This window comes from Patagioenas fasciata, chromosome 14 (genome assembly GCF_037038585.1).
Source record: "Patagioenas fasciata isolate bPatFas1 chromosome 14, bPatFas1.hap1, whole genome shotgun sequence".
NCBI lineage: Eukaryota > Metazoa > Chordata > Aves > Columbiformes > Columbidae > Patagioenas > Patagioenas fasciata.
This window is the reverse complement of record NC_092533.1, coordinates 10,728,307-10,749,421: the sequence shown is the minus strand read 5'-3', so window position 1 is coordinate 10,749,421 and position 21,115 is coordinate 10,728,307. Positions and strand designations below refer to the sequence as shown.

General features: G+C 42.7%; 1 protein-coding gene across 5 annotated transcripts in view; it reads right to left on the bottom strand.

The window, feature by feature from the left end:
- Window positions 1-21,115, bottom strand: part of FSTL4 (follistatin like 4) — a 219,878-nt gene that overhangs the window by 128,059 nt on the left and 70,704 nt on the right. For all 5 annotated transcript variants that reach the window (XM_071814763.1, XM_065849394.2, XM_065849395.2 and 2 more), the window contains one exon: window positions 20,060-20,308. In XM_071814763.1, coding sequence (XP_071670864.1) covers window positions 20,060-20,308 — 249 coding nt within the window. The remainder of the gene's footprint in view (window positions 1-20,059; window positions 20,309-21,115) is intronic.

The window sequence follows — 21,115 nt, the reverse complement described above, 5'->3', positions numbered from 1 at the left end:
GATCAATGCAGAACTGATACCAAGCCAGCTTTCCAATTCTTTCATTTTTGGGTTATTATACCTTGAAGACGAATGAGAAAACTCTGAAGTAAAACAGCCTGCCCACAAATATAAATGCAACTAACTTAACGATGTAGCCAGTATTAATCCTGCAAACGACTCCTCCTCTGACATTATCGGGAGCTCCGTGTACCCGTCTCGCGGGGAGCAGAGCATCACCGCTGCCCTTTTCATCTGGATAAACCTTTATTCAATCAGACCTAAGAGCCAAGGAACCTTTTTCATTTTGTAATACACTGAAAGCAGAATATTTGCTCTGACACCAACTCTGAGTGTTTCCCCAAGCCAAGTGGTAGGTAGGGATTACGTGCTAATTGCAGTCGCTCTCCTCGAAACACTGCAAGACAAATCTTCATTAATAAAAGGGTTTTTTTTTTTCAGCAGCCTTAGAAGGCTCATTATAAGTGATCACCAGATGTCACCAATTCTTCATAAAATACAGACAGAACATTTTTCCCAGAAAAGAAAACAAAACAACCCACAACCGTCAAAGTGTAACAAGAGCCACAAATACACCATTCTGGAGTATTTTTGGCTGCAGTATAGCATTCATTTTTCTATTACATATTTAAAACACCTATTGAAACAGGAACAAGGCAGCCTAATAATATCAGTGCTAATGACAAGGTCTCATTAAAAGATGCTGTACTTTACCCCAGCCTCCAAGAAGTTCTACAGAAGAAAACACAGCTGGTTTTCAGCTCAAATCCCCATCCATGGAAATAACATGACATTGCAACCCAGCAAAGCAGAAGGATGGCTGGGACCGGGCAACGCACCGTCATCTCTCTTTTTATAGAAAACATAAAGAGTCAGGTCAAAAAAATGATGGAAAACAAGTCTGGTGCACAGAGCTATGTGTTTTACCAGCGGAGTTCTTGGAGAAGAAGGTGTGCCAGACTGGCACAAGTTGAAGTCCAACTGCCCTGCAAACTCTCATCCATGCGCTCAACTCCTCAGCCCTGGTGATGCCCCCAGATTTCCCGTGAGGCGGTTAAGCTGAAGGTTTAAGGAGGGTGTTTTCTGTTGCAAACTTTCCCTGGGAAATCCAAGCAAAGAGACTTGTTAAGATAAACGAGACACTTCAGCTGCTGTATCGCTTCCCCCATTTTCAGATCTCAAATGAAATTTGGTCACTTTGTTTTCGTTATCAGCACAGAGAAGTGCCTGAGCAACTGCCATGCAGAACATGTTAGGACACATATCACTCATCCCCTGTGCGCACTGACACCGTGGATATGCCATCTGTTGTTTGGAGCATTTCATCAATTTTTACCTCTGGGTTGGTTTGAATGAAAAATACTCTGCACAGACTGTGCATTGCTACTTAGAGATCCGACAGTTGTATTTATTTCACAAGCGGTTTAAGACATGGCGTGAACTGAGTTGCTGGTAAGACTTTACTACAAGCTATCAAACTCTTAAGCAGACACCATCTATAACTATTCACATTCATCCTCACACCCACTGACTCACACTCCCTGTGCCAACGGTGAGCACAGCCACGGCTTCGAGACACCCCTGATGAGAGAAAATGGCCTCGAGTTGCACCAGGGGAGGTTCAGATGGGATATTAGGAAAAATTCCTCTCCATGAAGGGTTGCCAGGTGTTGGAACAGGCTGCCCAGGGCAGTGGTGGAGTCACCGTGCCTGGAGGGGTTTAAAAGATGTGCAGATGAGGTTCTTAGGGACATGGTTTAGAGGTGGACTTGGCACTGCTGGGTTAACAGTCCGACTTGATGTCTTAAAGGTCTTTTTCCAACCAAAACCATTCTATGATTCTGTGACTCTACAGAGAGAACCCCAGACTCATCAGGAGAAACATTTGACTCCTCATGTTCAACAGGTAAACCCAGAATGGAGCATCTGCTGCTATTTTATGGGAAAGCCACTCAGACCTAAAACCCTGTGCTTCCTCCCCATCCAACCTGCCTCTTGGCCGTTGGAAGGGTAACAGATACACCAGCTCAAGCTGAGAAAGTATCAAAGTGAACACAAGAATTTGGGAGTAACTACAAAGATCCACCAGTGAATATGAAAGCCACCAGCTCCCCAGACTGCCCATTTCCTTCCACTAAGCTCCCCTCGAGAGGACTCACTCCTGCCAGATTATTCCATTTATCAGGGGCTGATCTGGGATAAGCCCACATAATCAATTGGCAAAGCCTCGTTTTTATATTGAGACTTACAGAGATATTAGGAATTATTACCACTCTCTCCGAGCTCACCGTGTACACGGTATTGACTTCTGGAGCAAAAAATGATGAATCAGCTGATTTTTTTTCAGGCCATAAGTGACTCGGGGTGTAAAACAAGGAAGGAGAGGCTCCTCCATGAGCCCCCGACCTGCCCCACGTGTGGCCTCAGCACCAGCCCCCACAGGCAGCCCGTTCTGCTAGAGCTTCCCTGCAAACATCAGCGGCTGTGGTCCTGCTCCAAACAGAGAAAATGCTCGGCAAATTGTTTCAGCTTAGGCTATGGCCCCCGGCCAATATTTCAAGGAAGCAACAGGTCCTCAGGAGAGTGAGGAAAACCTCCTTTCAGCTGTGGGATATGAGCAATTAAACCAGAATCCATTAAAATGACAATGCATTAGATAGAGTGCACAACCCTGTAAATTTACTTTGTATTAAGAATATATTTAGCTATTTCTACACGTGAGTCCAGTCTGAAGAGAAAGATTTATCTATTTAATATTAAGGGACTTCAGCAAACAGTGTTTTAAAAGCAGCTACTTAAAAATGTAAATTTGACTACAAGGCACGAGTACACGTTTTACACAAATACACATATTTGCATTTCATTCTCTAAGTTATATTTACATTCACCTTTTCATGTATTTATTGCTGTGCAATTGTTGAAAGCCTTGACAATTAAGGCTTAATCCAGCCATAATAAAATACAAAGGCAAAAAATTAAATCCTGATTTCAGCAAAATTTGTATGAGGCCCCAAAAGCCCAAGCCCAATGAAAAACCTCTATCATTAGAGTACATAAAAATATAGTTATTCATATTGCCTCACTCCCCTGTCACTCCATGGGGTCTTTAAAACACATGCTCATAAATATCACCTGAGATTCCTACAATGGTCATACTCTAAAATTTTGGGTGTGATCAGTTTGTGAGTGCAATAGACAATGGGTGTAAGAAAAAATGTACTCCCGAGGAAGCCTTAAAGCATCATCTTCTCTAACACCTTACTCTTGCCCTGCGTGTCTCCTCACCTAACAACAAGCGGGTGGAGAAAAAGCCTCATCTTCTGCTCCCGGGGTTCACATCTGGCAAATACCTCCAGGCCTGTCCAGCCAGGACGCTTCCCTGGAGCAGACAGGATCCCCACAACACTGAGATTAAAAAGACAGACGTGGTGAGAAGCGATGCAGCAGCAGTCTGTGCTCCTTCCCTGCCTTCAGGAGCGGTTCAACATCTTCTGTTGCTTGCTGAGCACTGACAAATTTTGCTGTGGTGAGCCTAGCAAGGAGCTTTGCTTCCAGCTGAGAAGTCTTCAAATCTTCCTTATATCACAGACTGGATTTCCTGTTGCTCAAGACTCAGCACAGCTCTGTTCTTGAGCCTTCCCACAAAAAAAATGCAGCATCTCAGGGGTTTTTTTTAAAAAAAAAAGGAAGAGGGAAAACTTTTTCTTAAATTTCCACAAAGCATTCTCTGGCTGCACATGTCCTCTCTGACCAGTGGTTAGGTCAGACAGCCTCAGCTTCTCCACTTAATCCTCCAAGCAGTTTCTCACAGCTTTGTGATACCTGAATTCACTGCGACTTCACAAGCACATTCCTGTTGCTGGAACTGTGTACGCAAATAGATCAAGGTACTCACAATGCCCCTCTCCATCTCCCTGTGCCCTGACTACAAGAAAAATCAGTTCCTTCTTGCACTAACGAGAAAGAACTCGAGGCCACATTAATTACACCAGGGTGGGTCTTTCTTTCTGGGTGACAGCTGCACCAACAAAACCCAGGGATACAATGGGAACAATGCTCCACCTCAGCTGCTTCTCTCTCTTCTCCAGGCACCTTAGATGATGCTTCTGGTAGCTGACACAACTTCTATAAATTGTTTCTGAAAACCATCAGGACGTACACATTTCAGGGTATGATCCCTGGGAGCTCTGAACAGACCACACGTGGGTTTGGACCAACTGCAAGTTCTCCCCCTCAGTAAAGCAGCTGCATAAAACATATTTTACTACACGGCATTACTTTGCATACATTCTCTATATTACCATGACTTCCTACCTGCAAATTTTGTACAAAGCAAATGCAAGTTTGTACTTTTTAAGGATGTCCCCAACAGACAGCAGAAATTTGGGAAAACTGCCAGTATTTCCTTCCAAAAGCTGGTTACTAAAGCTCCAGAAGATAGCATCTTCATTTACGGCTCTTGCGTAAAGAAATTATGTAAAAGGTACATAAAGGTGGTTAATCAAAGGCCTGCAAGCTTTCTAACTCATGGAGGAAAAGCACGCTTGCTTTTTACAACAATAAATAGGACACATTTTGAGCAGCAAAATGTATGGGATTTGTTTGCAATGCTCACCTACAGCTTTCAGAAGTTCTTTCACTGGCATAAAAGGAAACCCTGCCTCCTTCCTCTCCTCCTCCCTCATCCAAAAAACAAGGAAATTTCAATTTCTGCCCCAAGAAGTGCAATAATGCCAAGGGTGCCTTGAAGTCCAACCGGGCAGCAGACACGAGAGCCCCTCCACCAAAGCACAAGATGTCGGGGAAAAAAAACAGCAACAAAAGAGATGAAAAAAATGCGGAGACGGGGAACAGAGGGCGACGAGGCAGCAGGAAAAGCACAGGTTTTGCATGGCGAGCAGGACGCGCAGCATCCCACCTGCCCACCAAGCTGCTGAATCCTCGCCACCTGTCTGCTTATCTAAAGCCGCTTCCAGTTTATATCTAACAGCTTGAAAACTGGTATATAATATCAAACTCTAAATCAGCGCTTCAAGCCGACATACCATATGCCATCATGTACTTAGGTTGTCACCGGAAGTGTTAACAGCGATTATTTAAAAATTATTACAGTTTATTCATGCAGAGAATCCCTTCTTGCATTGACTCATATCCCCTGAGCTGAGAATGTTTATCATAAATTGCATTTTTCCACAAATTTTCAAAGTTATTTTACATTATTTTAAATATTTTATTTTTAAACAACAGATTTTATTACTGAAGTATTAATTTACAGTAGTGTTTTGAGGGGAAATTACTTCACAGAACTAAAATTAAAAGGTATGAGCTACTCTCCTTCATAAACTTTTTCATTTTTTATGGCTTAAAAGGGATTTAACACTTTATTGAAATTCTGAACGTCAGTACCTCACCTGAATACAATCTCCCCGCAGTAAATTCTCCTAAACGCTCCCTGTTTAGTTAAGGATTAAAACCCCTGTCTAACAGTAATGGCGAACTACAGCGTGCCTGTGACCAATTCGTATCAGTTATTATTGATCATTTCTACGCTAATCCACAGAATTGATGGAGTTTGGCATTTTCATTACAAAAAAATATTAAAATCACAGAAGAGCATCTGGGAAGATGGACTGATCAGCTCCAAGAAAAAATAGAAGTGGAATATCCAGTAACACACGGAAACAGATGAGATGTATGGAGGTGACTGAGGAGCTGCAAAGGTGGACAGGGAGCATCTTCTCGATTGCCCCAGGATATGCAGCAGAGAGATATGAAGCTCTTTGATACATTAACATAGAAAATATGACCTTTTCAGAGTGAATTTTGTCACACAACTGTGCAAGAATCTGCAAAACAGGAGGATGAGCAGAGCCAGCACAGGGTTCCAGCAAGGGGCATCATTCCCTGGGTCAAGTACTATTTGAGAGCTCTCCGTAGACTTTTTTCCTGGCTTGCATGGTAATATTAACAAGTAGAGGTGAGGAGATTTACAAAGAAACCAGTCATAGTGTATAAACCCACACAAAAGTTGATAATAAAAATAAGGGAGAGCCCATTCTCAGCACAGGCGGATCTGGGAGGCTGCAATTGGCACTGACACAGGCTCTCCCTTGGACGAAGAAAGCATAAATAAAGAACAAGTAATTAGATTAATCAAATAGGGGACTATTTAGTAGCTAATTAAAATACCCAATTAATAATAACTTCTTCAAAATAGTCTGCTAAAAATGGGCCAACAACACCCATGCAGAAAATTAACGGCCTATTTTGGCTTTATATTTTTGCATGCCCGATGTCACCTGCCTGTCTCACCACCGGACCCACACCAGATCCGTGGCCCAGATCCCTTGGACTGAAACCCAGGACCCCTTGGATCAAAACCACTGAGAAGATCCCTTATTGCGTGAACAACATACAGAAAAGAGTAAATCAGCCTAAAAAAAATGGCAGGTCAATTCGCCTCTCTGTTTTACGCTAACAAAATCTGGTTTTCCACTTCTCCGCACCTTTTGCTGTATTGACCAGCAGCACAGAGCGAACACTGTGGCAAAGTGACTGTTATAGAGTCAGTGTGAGCAGGGAGCTGCACACAAGTGTCACTGACTTGACAAAACCTGCTCAGGTCATCCATCATCCTTATGGTTCCTCATTGCTCTTATTTCAGAAGAATTCATGGTACTAAGCCACAGAGGAAAAACAAACCAAAAAACCCAAAACAAACTGGACCAGATTATCTCCAGAGTCCCTTCCAACCCTAACCATTCCGTGATTCTGTGATAAACAAACAAAAAACCCACAAACTTCCAGTTTCTACCTGTTACAGGTGCTAAACTCCTACAAGTAGCCTTTACTGGTAATAAGTGATTTTCATCATTGAGCGCATGCTTTCCTCAAAGACAACTGTAAACTGCCACCAGAAATATAATGGCAATAAACCAATAGCTAATATTTTACTTACTCGGTGCTTTTCCTTATGGAACATTCAGGGCGTGTTTGTTTTTTTCTTTTCTTACTGTAACAAGTACCAAGCCAAACGCAATCATGAAAGAGAAATTAAGACCAACACCTTCCAAAGTGCTCAGGAGCCTCCTCACTCCATGTTATTTCCCATTGATCTCAGAGCAGGAGATTCATGACAATGCTAAGCGTTTGTGGTTTATTTTAAACCCTTAGAAATAGACTGATTCAGGGGCTAACATGTACCTTAAAACCACAAAAAACCTCATGCAGTATGTAAAGGCAGGAGTTATCATACAAGCTAATGTGTACATAAATCTGTTTACTCAGCATTTGAAATGTCTCCGCAGGGATAAACCTCAATTAGAACAGCTTTATACAACACCTACTCAAATGCTCATTCAATCCAGGACTTAAAACACTATTTCTACAAGTTTCAAGTATTTTCTTCAGCACACTGAGCTAGATTTTATTTTTTTTAACCTTCCTAAGAACAGGAGTTTTTAGAAGGTTTGCCAGCTCCATAATTCTAGTCATAGCAGTCTACAAAGATTAACCCTTATATATACTGCCAAAAGACACAACAATTACAGCCATCTACAGAGTTCCAATATAATTTTCAAGGCCCCTACAAAATGCTCTTCCTGCATTTCAACTAAATACGGATATTCTTTAAAACAAAAAAAACCCACAATCCTACTCACATTGCCTTTTAACTTATTGATTGCAGCTATATTTTGCCATCGGGTACACTTCTGAACTTGGGTAAAGACACTGTGGTTTGCTTTGTTTTTTTAATACCGCGGGATACAGCCCAACTTACATTTGCAGTTTTTCAGGCCTGCCTGGCAGCGATGGCTCCAGCAACAATTCTGAAGTCTGCGTGTCCTGACCACAGGACCCTCTACACAGCCACACATTTGAAACAGGGCTAAAAAAAATCTACCCAAGCAGGATCTCTGCAGCTCTTCTGGGCTGACTCCAGTTTGTGCCTGGTTTAGAAAATCTTCTAAAAGAGCATGGCAGCAAGAGTATGTAAATGTTCACTGGGTGACCGAAAGGAGAAGGTAATGGAAAATTTAAATAAGCGGGGAAAACAAATAAAAAATTCCCCCCTTCCAAAAAAGATATAAAATATTCTATAGGAAACCTATACCAAGATTTTGCGTTCCCAGATCAAAACTCTTCATGAAATATTTTGCAGATGTGGCTCTGGGCTGTTTTCTGATCCAACGGATGTTACGAGATGATGCGAATGAAATACGAGTAAATAGGTTAAAGAGATGCTGTAATTCTACCTGATTACTGCAAAATGTCAGAGTTCTCAGGCTCCTCCTTGGGGATGACAGATTTTTCTGCAGTCTTTCTGAGGAGCAAGGAGACCAGATTTGGGGGTCAAGGCAGCTCCTTTCTTAAGTTGGGTTTCCATTGGCATGTGGTCTTTTCAGATAACAGTATTTTATCTGTGTTAGGTTGAGGAAAAATAAGTTCTATTACTACATTCCCAGATCTCAGGTTACCAAAGACTTTTAGTTGTGTGGATGAGACAGATCAGATGCCATTACACACTAGATCCACTCTCACGGTCATAACAATACCAAACAGGAAAACTAAGCATTTCTTAAACCCCTTCTCCAATTCCTGATCTTTTTGAAGCCTCCAAAAATGAAATCTGACTGTACAAAATATGTAGAAATCCCACCAGGGCAGGAAGGAGAATGCATTTGGGAAGCGGCTGCTCAGGAGGAGCAAAGCACCAATGGCTTCTCCGTGCTCACTGCAGCCCTGTGTGCCGCTCCTGCCCACACCACCTCTTGCAAAGGAAAATTAAGCTTTTCAGTTTTAGAAGAGCCAAAGGAATTAGCCACAACTGATGAGCCCGAAACTGCAACCTGTTCACATCTTTATAGCGAACCCAAAGTAACTGTACTCTGATTTTCACTGGCTCATTATGTAAAATAAAACCCAGCTGAAAGCCAGTGTGGGGCCACAAAATGCCGTCAATTATCTTTCAGTTCTGTTCCAGAAAAACTGCAGCCAAAATCTCATGGGTTCAGAGGGGCTGAGTTTTTTCTCTTAATAGCCTTTTACTTCCTCGACACTGCACAGCTTCAGCAAGATTTTCTGTCAGTTTGTTCGGACCTAACAAGCTATTTTACCATTAAACCAAAACACAACGTGTCCAGGAGTATTAAACATTTCCCACAAGGCCCTGTTTTGCTGTGACTCCAAGAATGACAATGCCAAATTATGAGTCCAAGACAGATGTTTTCCAGATGTGATGAGCATCTCATGTATATGTTGGATGCAGACTTCTTCCCAAATGCCATCTGAGTTGTACCTGCTGCATTTAGATGGGTTGACCCCTGCTTCTGGGAATAATTTTCTCTAGAAAATGGCCATATATCGCAAATGCCTACAGCAGGGTGAAGACTAAAGTCCGATGATAACCACCAAGGGAACGAATGGGAAGGTACCAGGAAGCCATGTATGGAGAGGTCCGGCACTGAGCGTGACTCCTCTACTGCACGCCTGTGTGCCAGGTCCCAGCCAGCTGAACAAACTGCATAAAAACCATCCAGTACCAGAAACCATACGTAATCGGGGTTCAGCAGCCCGACATTTTGTTAACACAGATCGCTCTGTTCTCAGGACAGAAAGGACAAATGCAGGAGGGCAAAGCTGCCGCCCAAACAAGGGCTGTGTTTGTCAGAGTGCATGGACCAAACAAAACCACTTGGCTCTAGTTTAGAGCATGGATTTTATGCTCTAAATAGTAAATATTCCTTACTCCAACCTCCTTTCCCCCAAGCAGGTATCTCAAGTGCCGACTCACCATCAAGCCCATGGGAAAGAAGAGTTCCCTCGCCACGCACCGCCATGATGCCTTGAGCTGCAGAGTCTTTGGGACGGAGATGATCCCGCACGCTGGGTGAACAGAACTCTCTACCCTCGTGCAGGAGCACCCCAAAACCCCTGCTCAGAGTGACCCGAGCGATGCCCACCCACAGTCCCACACTCCATGGCCTTCAGCACAGCACCTGGAGTCCTTGAGCTCAGTGGGTATTCACAGCCCTTTATTTTTTTTTTCCCCCACATTATTCTAAAATTCAAGTATAAATACTTGGACACTGGTCATAGGAGAATAGCACTGTGGCAGTTTTCTTTTAGACTGTTTTACAACTCAAACCAGAGGAACACAGCAGAACCCAGAACCCACTTTCCCTTCCAAAACCTTCATGTTACATGGGACACCCCAAACTAAAATATTTATTTTATAAATATTTCCCTCAGAAGAGCCTGAGCACAGCTCTGATCCAAAAAAAATGGGCCAAATATCAGCGGTTCCTGCAAGTCCACCTATTGCTGCCAGTTTACCTGCAAGGCACCCAGATGCTACGGTGAAAGGTAACTTGGCACAGCTGGTCTGTCAGTCCTTGATTGAGTTTATTATTGAGCAGGTTCTGAGAATCAACATTTCCAAACAAGATTTGTTTTAATTGGCTACTTAGGTCCTCCCAAAGGAGCGCTGAGATGAGGCTTCCACAGCAAGTAACTACAAATACAAAGTTAAATCCGTTTTTCTACAAATATTCAGGAACACTTGCTTCCTGGCAACATTCCTGTTAGCAAATCAATTTGCTAAAATATTCATGAATAGCAAACTAAAGGGCCATGGATACAGCCAAAGTGCTTATATACAAAAATGCAACTAAATATTCACCGCAAATGTTTTCACAATATTTGGCTTGCTCTCAATTTAATGGGAAGAAAAAGAATTATAGTAACACCTGGCATTCCACATTATGGCTCCCACTGGAAAAACTCTGCTGAGGAGCTAGGCTGATGTTGGAGAAAGGTCCCCAGAACTGATGGGTGCTCACAATGTCCTTGCACGTGCCCGAAACCCACCAAGAAGAACCAACACCTCCCAAACCCCAGCAAACCCTCCCTGGGGAGCTGTTGTGCCACGACAGCAGGGAGCTGACAACGCTGTGACGGCAAAGCCTCGCCTGAGCCCTAAGGGCAAAGCAAAAGCCCCATGTATATTTTGGGTGCACTCATATTCTTTCTCTCGGGCTTTTTTACATCTCGACCACAACCCTCTGAGCAGGATAAATAAATAAAACCCCACTAAAATTTCAGATATTACTCGGAAATAATTTTCAAACTGAAATTCCTCGCATTATTCCTGGGAAACAGCTGCATTCACTAAACTCTCAAGTAAACTGTCAGTGTGTCAGATAAAAAGCAAGTTAAGCAGGGAAGAGGAAAACTCTGACAGTCCCTGCCAGGAGATTGCAGTGATTGTGGGAAGAGACAAATCCCAAGCATTTTACACGTTGAACCTGCTACACGTGAAACTTTGTTTAGCCCATCAGGCTGTTTCAGTGAAAACAACCCTCACTCAAAAGGAAAACAAATGTCTTTCTCTGGACTTGTCACGTCAATAGGCTTTTTACTGTGAAGGTTACATTTAAATATAATTGTAAGTGAGCAAGTTTCTCACTCTGAACTGTGCGGTTCTTTTCTCCTCTGAATTTTTAACTGAAAGAGCAGAAGAGGAATGAGCTGTGGTTTTCTCCATCACACATGTTTATTACCATGGGGATATTTTTTGTTCAGCAAGATCATTACAAGATGAAGAGGTGCAATTGCATTTGCAAAACTGCAATATTTCCTTTCCCTTCCAGAGCCCCCAACCCGAACATGAGGCAATTCTTTCTGCGAGTAGAGCAGCTGGATGGGTTTCAAAACCTGCTGTCCCACATGCCAAGGACAGCTCAACTCCACCATCACGGACATAATGCACCGCAATCACATCCCTACCGACCACAACCTGTTGTATCCCTGCTTGGGCAAAGGGATTCTGCATTCAGCAGAACCAGCCAGGCCATGATCCTCCTTCACCCCTGCAAAACCTACAGGAAAAGCAGCACACAGCAGGGGATTTTACAGGGACAGGGAGTCTAGAATTGGGATGATTTAACAAGAGCTCTGATACTCATTTCTATAACCTTGAGAAAGTCACCGGCTCTCTTCTAGACTTCAATTCCTGCTCTATAATGGGTGGATCGCTATTTTCCTGGCATACAGGAGTGTTGCAAGGTCTAATTCATTAATCTTTTTAAAGTATTCTGTATAGTTTGATGGAAAACACAAAATATTATCAGTAAGAACCTCCCATTTAAATATCACCTGGAAATCTTCCTCCTACTCCTTCATTTGTGATAGAGCCTCGATTAGAGGTAATGGGATTTACATGTACACTCCAGCAGCGGAGCACACTCCGCAGGAAGGTGCCAGCGTCAGGGCTAATTCACAAGCGATCGGTACCTGCAGCTCAATGAGCCAGGGTTTAAAGGTCTTTTCCAACCAAAATGATTCTATGATTCCATGTCTGGATGCTGCATCCCTGCAACCGCACAGGGACCAACCAAATCAGTGCTGGGCACGGGGATGGGGCACGAATCACCCCGCCACTGTGGCACCCATCACAACACAAACTGCAATGGTTGTACTTCTAATTAACTAAGCACTTAACAACTTCAATTCCTCTCCGTGACTCAGCTTTTTACCAAAAAAAGGAGGAGTTTTACTCGAAGAGCATTCAAGTCACGAGCAGACAGACCAGATCATTCATTAGATCACTATGTCAAGTTTTAATGTTTGTGGGAACAGTTTCATCTCACGCGGGCAAGGGAAGGCAGATAACCTCACCGCTGGCACTTTGTGCGCATCCAGCGAGAACACAGCTTCAATGCAATATGCAAAAAAAGCAACTGAGGAACTACAAAGGGCTTTATCAGCACCTCGTGCTGCAGAGCTCTGGCAGAATGCTTATTTTCAATGGTATTCCTCTGGCTTCAAGACACCTCCAGTAGGATTCAGCCCTTTCGAGCGTATTAGCAAAAAGTGCCTGTTAAATCCTCGAGCGGAGAGGCAGGAGCAGCAAAGGCTGGTTGGTGGAAGCTGCGTGAGCTTTTCTCCTCGCAGCCCCTTAATTGAATCCACAGCATCCAGCCTGTTGGTATTCCCCAGCGCTCGGAATTTCTATTTGCTCCACAGATTTTTACACTGAGCACCCAGAAAAAATTAGCATTTGCGCTGAATAGCTTTTAATCAACTATTCTCAAGTGTCAGTCCCTTTTATCTTTAAAGCACTTCTAAATCTCCTCGCCTGAGTCTCTCCAGACCTAAAATTTATTCTATAAATTTGTTTTCCTCCATTGGGTTTCCAGCGTCCTTTACCACAATCTAATTGTCCTAATTTTTGAGAAGCAGATGCAGTAATGGCACCACAGTGAGGAGTTACAGCTGACATAATTCACCTTTTGATTGACCGTTTCAAATATAGTGTCCGACACAGTCCTTCAGTCTCACTTTCCTCTGAACTTGTAGGGTTACTGCTACGGACATCAGGTCTTCAGAAAAGGTTTCCTATTATTAATACGTATTGGGTTGCAAAGACTTTTTTAATAAATAAATCTTACTTATATTTCTTCTTTGGGAACTTTTGCTGGGACTTGTTTTGGGACCTTTGCTAATTTTGATTGTTTTTCTTGTTCTCTCTTGTTAACAGTGTTTAATTTCCAGTGAAAGCCCAACTATATCAGGGACAGTTTCACAACTGACTCTTAGAGGGCCAAGATTTCCCTTCTGTGAATTTCAATAACATGAGCAAATGTCTTCTAAAAGGAAAATGGATGGAAAAATATTCCTAAAGCTCTTAAATATACTCCTACAAACTTCCTATTAGTGAAGCTACAAGCAGACTGTCTCATGTTTGCCTCCTCACACAAATCAATGGAGCTTCCGTAATTTACCCTAAAGATGGATCCGGTCTGTTTATAAGGAATTAAGCTGCCAATCACATTTAAGAGGATTCAGCCTGAAAAGCCACATAAAATTGATCCCTCCCCAAGAGAGTCAGTGGAAGGAGCTGAAAGCAGCCTGGGAATAGTAAGAAATCCCTTTGGTATCCAGAGTCCCGGAGTATTCAAGCACAGCAAGAACTGGATCAGCTCTACTGAGAGCAAACACACACCTCCATTATATGCAGCACTTACCTCTCTTTATAACATTTGAAACTCCTAATATATTTACATTGGACACTGAAAAGATCATTATAGGCCAGACCTACACGTCCAAGACCCCTGACTCCTCCCGAGAGGGATTAATTGATGCCTCCCAACGGCTCCAAATCCATCTCGCCGCTGCCGACGCAGCCTGTCAGCAGTGCTGCAAAGTTAAATCAGCAAATATTAATTGCCAGCTGGGAAATCTGCCATTAGTTCACACTCAGAATGTTTTTTTTCCAGCTGGAAAGATAGTGAGTGTTAAATGGAGCAGGTTTCTTTGCAGTCTGCAAACCAGCCGACAGAGCGGGTTTGTCTGTTTTGCAACAACTAAATGAGCAAAACAACCAGAACCTTCTCAGAGATGTTTTGAAATGCTGTTCTCCAGAGCAAATTACTTCTGAAAGTAACAAAACACCAAACTAACACATGGACAACAAATAAAACGTGGAGGAAATAAACCACCAGCACCTGAGGCTGAATTCGTATCTGCTCCAGATTACAGCAGAGATACATCGCACGAGTTATTACCCTGCTTGGTTTTTCTCCAAGTTTGTAATTTATTTACATTCAAGCAGAGAAAGTTTTGTGTTGATATGCAGAAGATTTTAATTTTCCATAATCAGAAGGACACTTTCTGAGAACTGGAGGAAATACAGAAAAGAAGTTGAAAAGGAAATATGTCACTTAAGGCCATAAAATCATTAAGATTATGGGATCATAGGGGTTAAATAGGCCTCAGCATTTAAAAATTTAGAGCAGAGTCAGACCAGGATTCTCAGAGCTGTTCCCAGTCAGGTCTGGAAAGTCCCCAGAGATGGAGGTGGCACCTGGCAGCCTGTCCCACCACTGGTCATCCTCATTGGGAAACCAGCTCCATCCATCCACCCACCCATCCATCCATCCATCCAGGCTGAACCTCCCGTTTTAGCTTTTCCTCTTCTTTCTCATTCTCCTCCCACGCAGAGACAGGCTCCATCCTCTATGCTATACGTGCATAAATGTCATGAGAGAACATTTTCATTCTTTCAATGTGCATACACACCTGCGCACCCCAGTACATGGGCACGTACATTTTGGAAGGCTATATATGGGTTTGTGGTATGAAATGTTGTTCAGAGCAACAATGAAAGGCTCAAGCCCAGCATTGTGCTCATGTATGCAACAGAAAGGAGAAAGGCGGGTGGTTCTCCACAAGGATTTCTTTCCAAATTCTGTACAAAACCTCTACAAAAAATATGATTTATTGTGGAGCAAAAATTGACCTTGTGTGAGGGTGAAGACTACTGCCATGTATTTGCTTAAAAGAAAATATATATATTTTAAGCAATGAGAATAAGTTATTGGAAAAATTACTACTGACATTCAAGAGAGACTGGAGGAAGAAAGAGAACAGGACTGGAATACCAGACACGAACGTGTCTTTATAGTGCCCCATCACTCCACATAAAACTCTGTCAGATCCATAAAATTAGAGCTTTAGCAGAAGTTGGGCTGAATAATAAAAAAAAAATGAATAAAGTAATCAGTACAGGCGCAGTGCATTCACATAATGGAAAGTTCAAGAATTTGGTCAACTAAGTTGGATTGAATTCATGCCAGAGCACACACTAAATCTGACCAGCTGCAGTACAAAGCCGCTATACAGCCTGGTAAGAAAAGCTGAGCTTTTTACAAAAAAAACCAATACACCTGGATAAAGGGAGGATGTCAGAACCAGAGAAAATAAGGAAATAAGGAATGAGCTTGGGCAGGAAACACAACTGCCTTGCTCTAGTAGGGCCTTGGCTGATGCAGGGGAGCTTTAGGATTGTTGATCTCGCAGGAAAGAGCAGGGAGGGAAGGAAAGAAAGAAGAGAAAAAATTGCTCCTAAACCCTGAAAATGGAAAAGCACAGCTCTAATCAGAAAGAATTTCTCTAATGTATGTACACTGCTAGAGAAGTGCATTGCTCTGATGTTTCTGGAGAAAGGAAAGAGGTAAGGGAAGAAAAACTGTACTGAGTGGTGCACACACAGCTTCTGCTGGCCAAAAATAATGAAATGAGTGAAGAGACAGTGGGTTTAAAAAGTCAAAAGGAGAGAAAAATGAATAGAAGTGGAAAAGAGGGGACTACCGCTATGGGAAAGCAAAGCATAGTCCAAATCACTGTGCTAAAATGATATAGCTGCATTATGCAAGGCATTTATTAAATAGGAACATTTCCAGGCCAACTGCTCTTTTTGGACATCTGTGGGACAAATGTCAATATGAGTGCAGATATCTTTCCAGTTTTCATGGATATTTGGAGTGTTTTTGGGGAAGACAAACTTCTCCTCTTCAGCAAAGAGCAAAAGCATTTTCTCCTCCTGTATTTTGTTACCCACTCAAAATCACCAACACTCAAATCAAGTGACGATGGAATCTCACAAAAAAAAGTGAAAATATACAAAAAAAACCCCTGCCACATAGAAGAAGTGTCTTAAATAGAATGTTTTCCTATGGGAAAACTAAACTATGTTTCACACAAGTGAAGACAACTGGATCAAGGAGAATTTCAACAGCTATGAGTAGGAGCGACGTTTCTCCTGAGACCTCTGGATGCAGGACTTCTGCTTTATGGTATTTCCCTTTGGGCTCTAAGCTCCTAAGTGAAGTTTTCCACCTATTTATCATTTGCTTTGTCAACTGAAATAAGGAGATGGCATTCGTATTTTTGTGCATGGCAGCGCTGGGGAGCTGTGCTGCACCAGAGGGTGCAGGATGAAGATGAAGCCTGGGGAGCAATCTCCTGCTGGGACCTCTCTTTGCTTCACCCACATTTCTATGTGCTCCCACCTGGGACATTGTGTCCGTTTGCCAGCCCAAGCCTTGGGCATGGTGGCCAGCTCAGCCCAAAGTCTGCACACCAAGGACTGAGGTCTCCCACAAACAACATTGATATAATTTACCCACGTTTACCAACACCAGAGAGCTGATGTTTCCTCGGGGCCCAATTCCACCCAGCAGGTCTGTGTGATTTTCCAGATAGCTTTAAAGAGACATGTACTAACTGCAAACAATACCGTGGCAGAATCTGGATGTCTGAAGGCACACAAGTTTTTTTTAACTTCTTGAACTCTCAGGGTTTCAAGAAGACATTTCATTCTAGGTTGTGCAAAGGAGAAATCAGTTATTTGCCCAGAGCCAAATTCTCTTCTGCTCTTCCTAATACTAATCCCGGTATGAATGAAATGCTCATGAGGTAGCACAAATCAAGCAATGCTCCCAGTCACGTACAAGCATTCGCTATACACCAGTATTTACAATGTACGTCACAAGTGATGAATATGTCAAAAGACCAAAAAAAAATCTTTCCTCAAATTAAACAAAAGAAAACAAGATCATTGCCATTTGCTTTGTTATCAGCTTACTGTGCACAAACCTAGCTCAAAGTGGAGTCAGATTGTTTGATCTCCATCATATGTTAAGGCCATCTAGTTTGTCAATGATAACTGGGTAACCTGGCAGAGGACACAGATGCAATCTGCGGTGTCCCTCAGCTCTAGGCAGAGACTTAAGTCTTAATTGAACAAGGCAACTGGGACAAAAAAAAACACAAAGCAGCCCACTCAGCAGCCTAATTGTACTCAAACAATTAAACTACCTACTTGATAGAAAACAAATAGAAATAACGTGCCTACTGACAGATGTACATCTAATATCCAGCTGGAACCATATATTTTGCACCTTTTAAGATTTTTATCCAGTCATAAAGTCTTACATGTTATGTTACGCTTATAATATTGCTTAGAAACCTGTAGCTTAATTGCTTACCACAAATTTCTATTTAAAATAAAACACTATCATTCTTGATTTAGAAACAGGAGACAAAAGTACAAAGCAATGGAAAGATACACAGAAGGTTACTGAGGAACTGCATGGCAGAAACAAGGGCTGAAGCCAAATATTCCTACAGACTCACACTCTGTGGCATCATTCCCCCCTTAAGGTAAACTTTTTTCCTCCATTTTATCTCTGCAGACAGCGGTGTGCAGTACTTTTTAACTTATTAATGAGGGAAGAGAAGCGAGTTTCTTTCTTCCCTCCCATAAACGTGTTGTTCTGCTGAGAAGCAGAGTTAAGCAGTGCTCCATGGCCAGAGTTTAAGGGTTACTTTAAACTGGGACACAAAACCACTACTTTCTGACATCATTTCATGGTGTGTTCAGGAAAGCATTCAAGTGTGACATTGTATCATTAGGTATAATATAGCCATTGCAGAGGCACTGATTACTGCAATGAGAACTCATTTTCTTTAACACTGTATGTGATAAGGAATGTATCAAACCCCAGGTCAGAAGCACCATTGTAAAAAGGTGGGCTATGTACAAAAATTAAAAAACTGAAGACACTTTTTGGGAAGTCAGGGGAAGAAAACCCCTGGCATCAAGTGGGATCAGGGAGCTGCTGAGCACCTCTGAAATTAAGATTTCCCCTTTCTTTGGCAGGTTTCTCATGCTGCAGTCCCATCTGCAAGTTATTCACCGATGGAGGCAGTTTCCAGCTAGATATGTGACCTGACCCAACTCAATACTGAGAGGCAGAAACACCAGCACTAGGAGCAAGGTACAAGTGTCCTTTTCAGATGCTCATTTTTTAAAGTGACAAGCAAAAAAATCCCTCTTCATCTTGACCTGCTCATTGCTGTCCCTCAAAATAAACCTTCAGGTGACCCCTTTCCACCATTAACTTCATACAAGGTCTACTGATCCCAGACTAATCACCTGCTTTGACGAATTTAAAGCCTATCTGTGGCCAACTAACCCAGTTCAGCTGGTATTCACGAAATCAATCCTCTGCCCCATCCACAGCCCGACTCCCAAAATAAATGAGACTTTACAATGCTGTGCAGTACCTACATCGCTCTGGAAATTTTGGTCTGGTCTCAGTCTCCATGCCTCCTCCAAGGCACAAGAACAGTAACGCTTTTGTACCTCCGAAGGGCATCACAAGGATATTAATTATGTTATCACAAATATTACTTTTAAAATCCTTCAGATGGGCTCCTGTTTCTTATATAGGCTCTTCTAGCATCATGTTAGTAAACAAGAACCTGAAATGGATAGCTCTGTATACAGCCAAGCTCCTCAGGGGTTCAAGTGCCCAGTGAGCTGAAGATAAAGGGAATTATTTTCATATTTGATCATGTAAATGTCACTGGATATATTTGCAACAACTCACTCAAATCCTTCAGTTGGTACATGGAGTCATATTTGACAATAAGTTTTCAAGATATACTATAGTGGGGTCTTTATAAGACCTCTCATTAGAAGTAAAATAATTTATACCTTCTTCCACTCCCTGGCATTTTATCACACGCTCCTGCTACTGCAGAATCACTTGATTTGTGACAGGATGGTACATGGTATGCACAATATTAATGGAAAAGACACAGGACTCCATCCCTTTGGTGATTTGATGTAATGGTGATAATGAAATTTGCTACTGAACCAGTAAAAGAACTAAAGATCTGTGTGTGCATCCTACTGGTAACCAGAACTGTATTTAAAATTATTTAAAACCCTGTTCTGGCCATATGTTTCCCACTCCTCTTTTCTCATCTAAACAGCTCCTTTCCTTTGCCCTCCTCATCTGCCTAAGCAGGTTCTTGTTTCTCATTTTAACAACAAACTTTTTGTAACACTGTATGCTTTTTCTTGGTCTTTCTCTGGTTCAAAGCCTTACCAAATGAATCGGATTGCAAAAAGTTATTACACCAGCAGTTGAAAGTACTGAGCAGCACAACTACAGTGCACACAATGCACACAGTGATGTTAATTATTTATCCGTTCCCAGTTTGATTACATTTTGGGTGGTGATGACACTCAGAGGCTTAATAGTTGCATAAAACATTGTGTTATGTTCCACAGTGTCCTAGAATAAACCATTCTTGAAAAATTTATCTCTTAGAGATAAAACATACCATTCGGTCATTTATCAGGATTACAGTAACATGAAGGATGAAAGTCCTGCAGAAGTATTTATTTTTAATGATGTCCTACCTTTGAAGAAACAGTCCTTGCTGTGGATAATGTAGATTTTCTTCCTCTGCAGACAGGAGGCTCGATGCAGTTGACAATGATTTTCATAAAATTTGCCATCAGATCCACAGATGGGCATGTAGCTGGACTTGCAATCTTCTATGCATCTGCACTCGGGCTGATCGGTCTCCTTGTTCACGACACACTTGCTCCCCCGGCCGCAGTACTTCTTCTCACACGATGCATGGAGGCCATCCTGCCCATAAAGCACTGGGAAGAGCAGAAAACAGTGTGAGCAACATTTCCCTAAGAGACCAGACCCATCTGCTGCAGCAGCACTATCATTACAGGAGCTACAAGGGTTTCCAAGGAGAAAAGCGCAGCCCTTGGAACAGCAGCAGCTGCAAGAGTGTCTTGGAATCACAGAATCATTTTGGTTGGAAAAGTCATTTAAGATCACTAAGTCCAACCATTAACCCAGCAGTGCAATGTCTACCTCTAAACCATGTCCCTAAGAACCACATCTACGTGTCTTCTAAACCGCTCCAGGGGTGGTGCCTCCACCACTGCTCTGGGCAGCCTGTTCCAATGCCCAACAGCCCTTCCCCGGGAGGAAATTGTTCCCAAGATCCAACCTAAACCTCCCCTGGTGCAACTTGAGGCTGTTTCCTCTCATCCTGTAGCCTGTTCCTGTGGAGCAGAGCCTGACCCCCCCAGCTCCAAGCTCCTTTCAGGCAGTTCAGAAATCAGAAGGTCTCCCCTCAGCTCCTGTTCTCCAGCTGAAATCCCCAGGTCCCTCAGCCGCTCCCATCACACTTGTGCTCCAGCCCCTCACCAGCTCCGTTCCCTTCTCTGAACTCGCTCCAGCACCTCAAGGTCTTCCTCATAGTGAGGGGTCATCTTCACGTCTGCGCTCCCAAACCTCCAGCTCTCACTCCTCACAACACTAAGCACGTGCTGAAAATGCTTTACTGAAAAGTGATGGATGCATGGCTGCTTGTTCTTTTAGCCCTTTGTGAAACTAGACCCTAAGATAAAATCCAGTGAGTGTACTCCAGTTCCCAAACTTTGGCCATG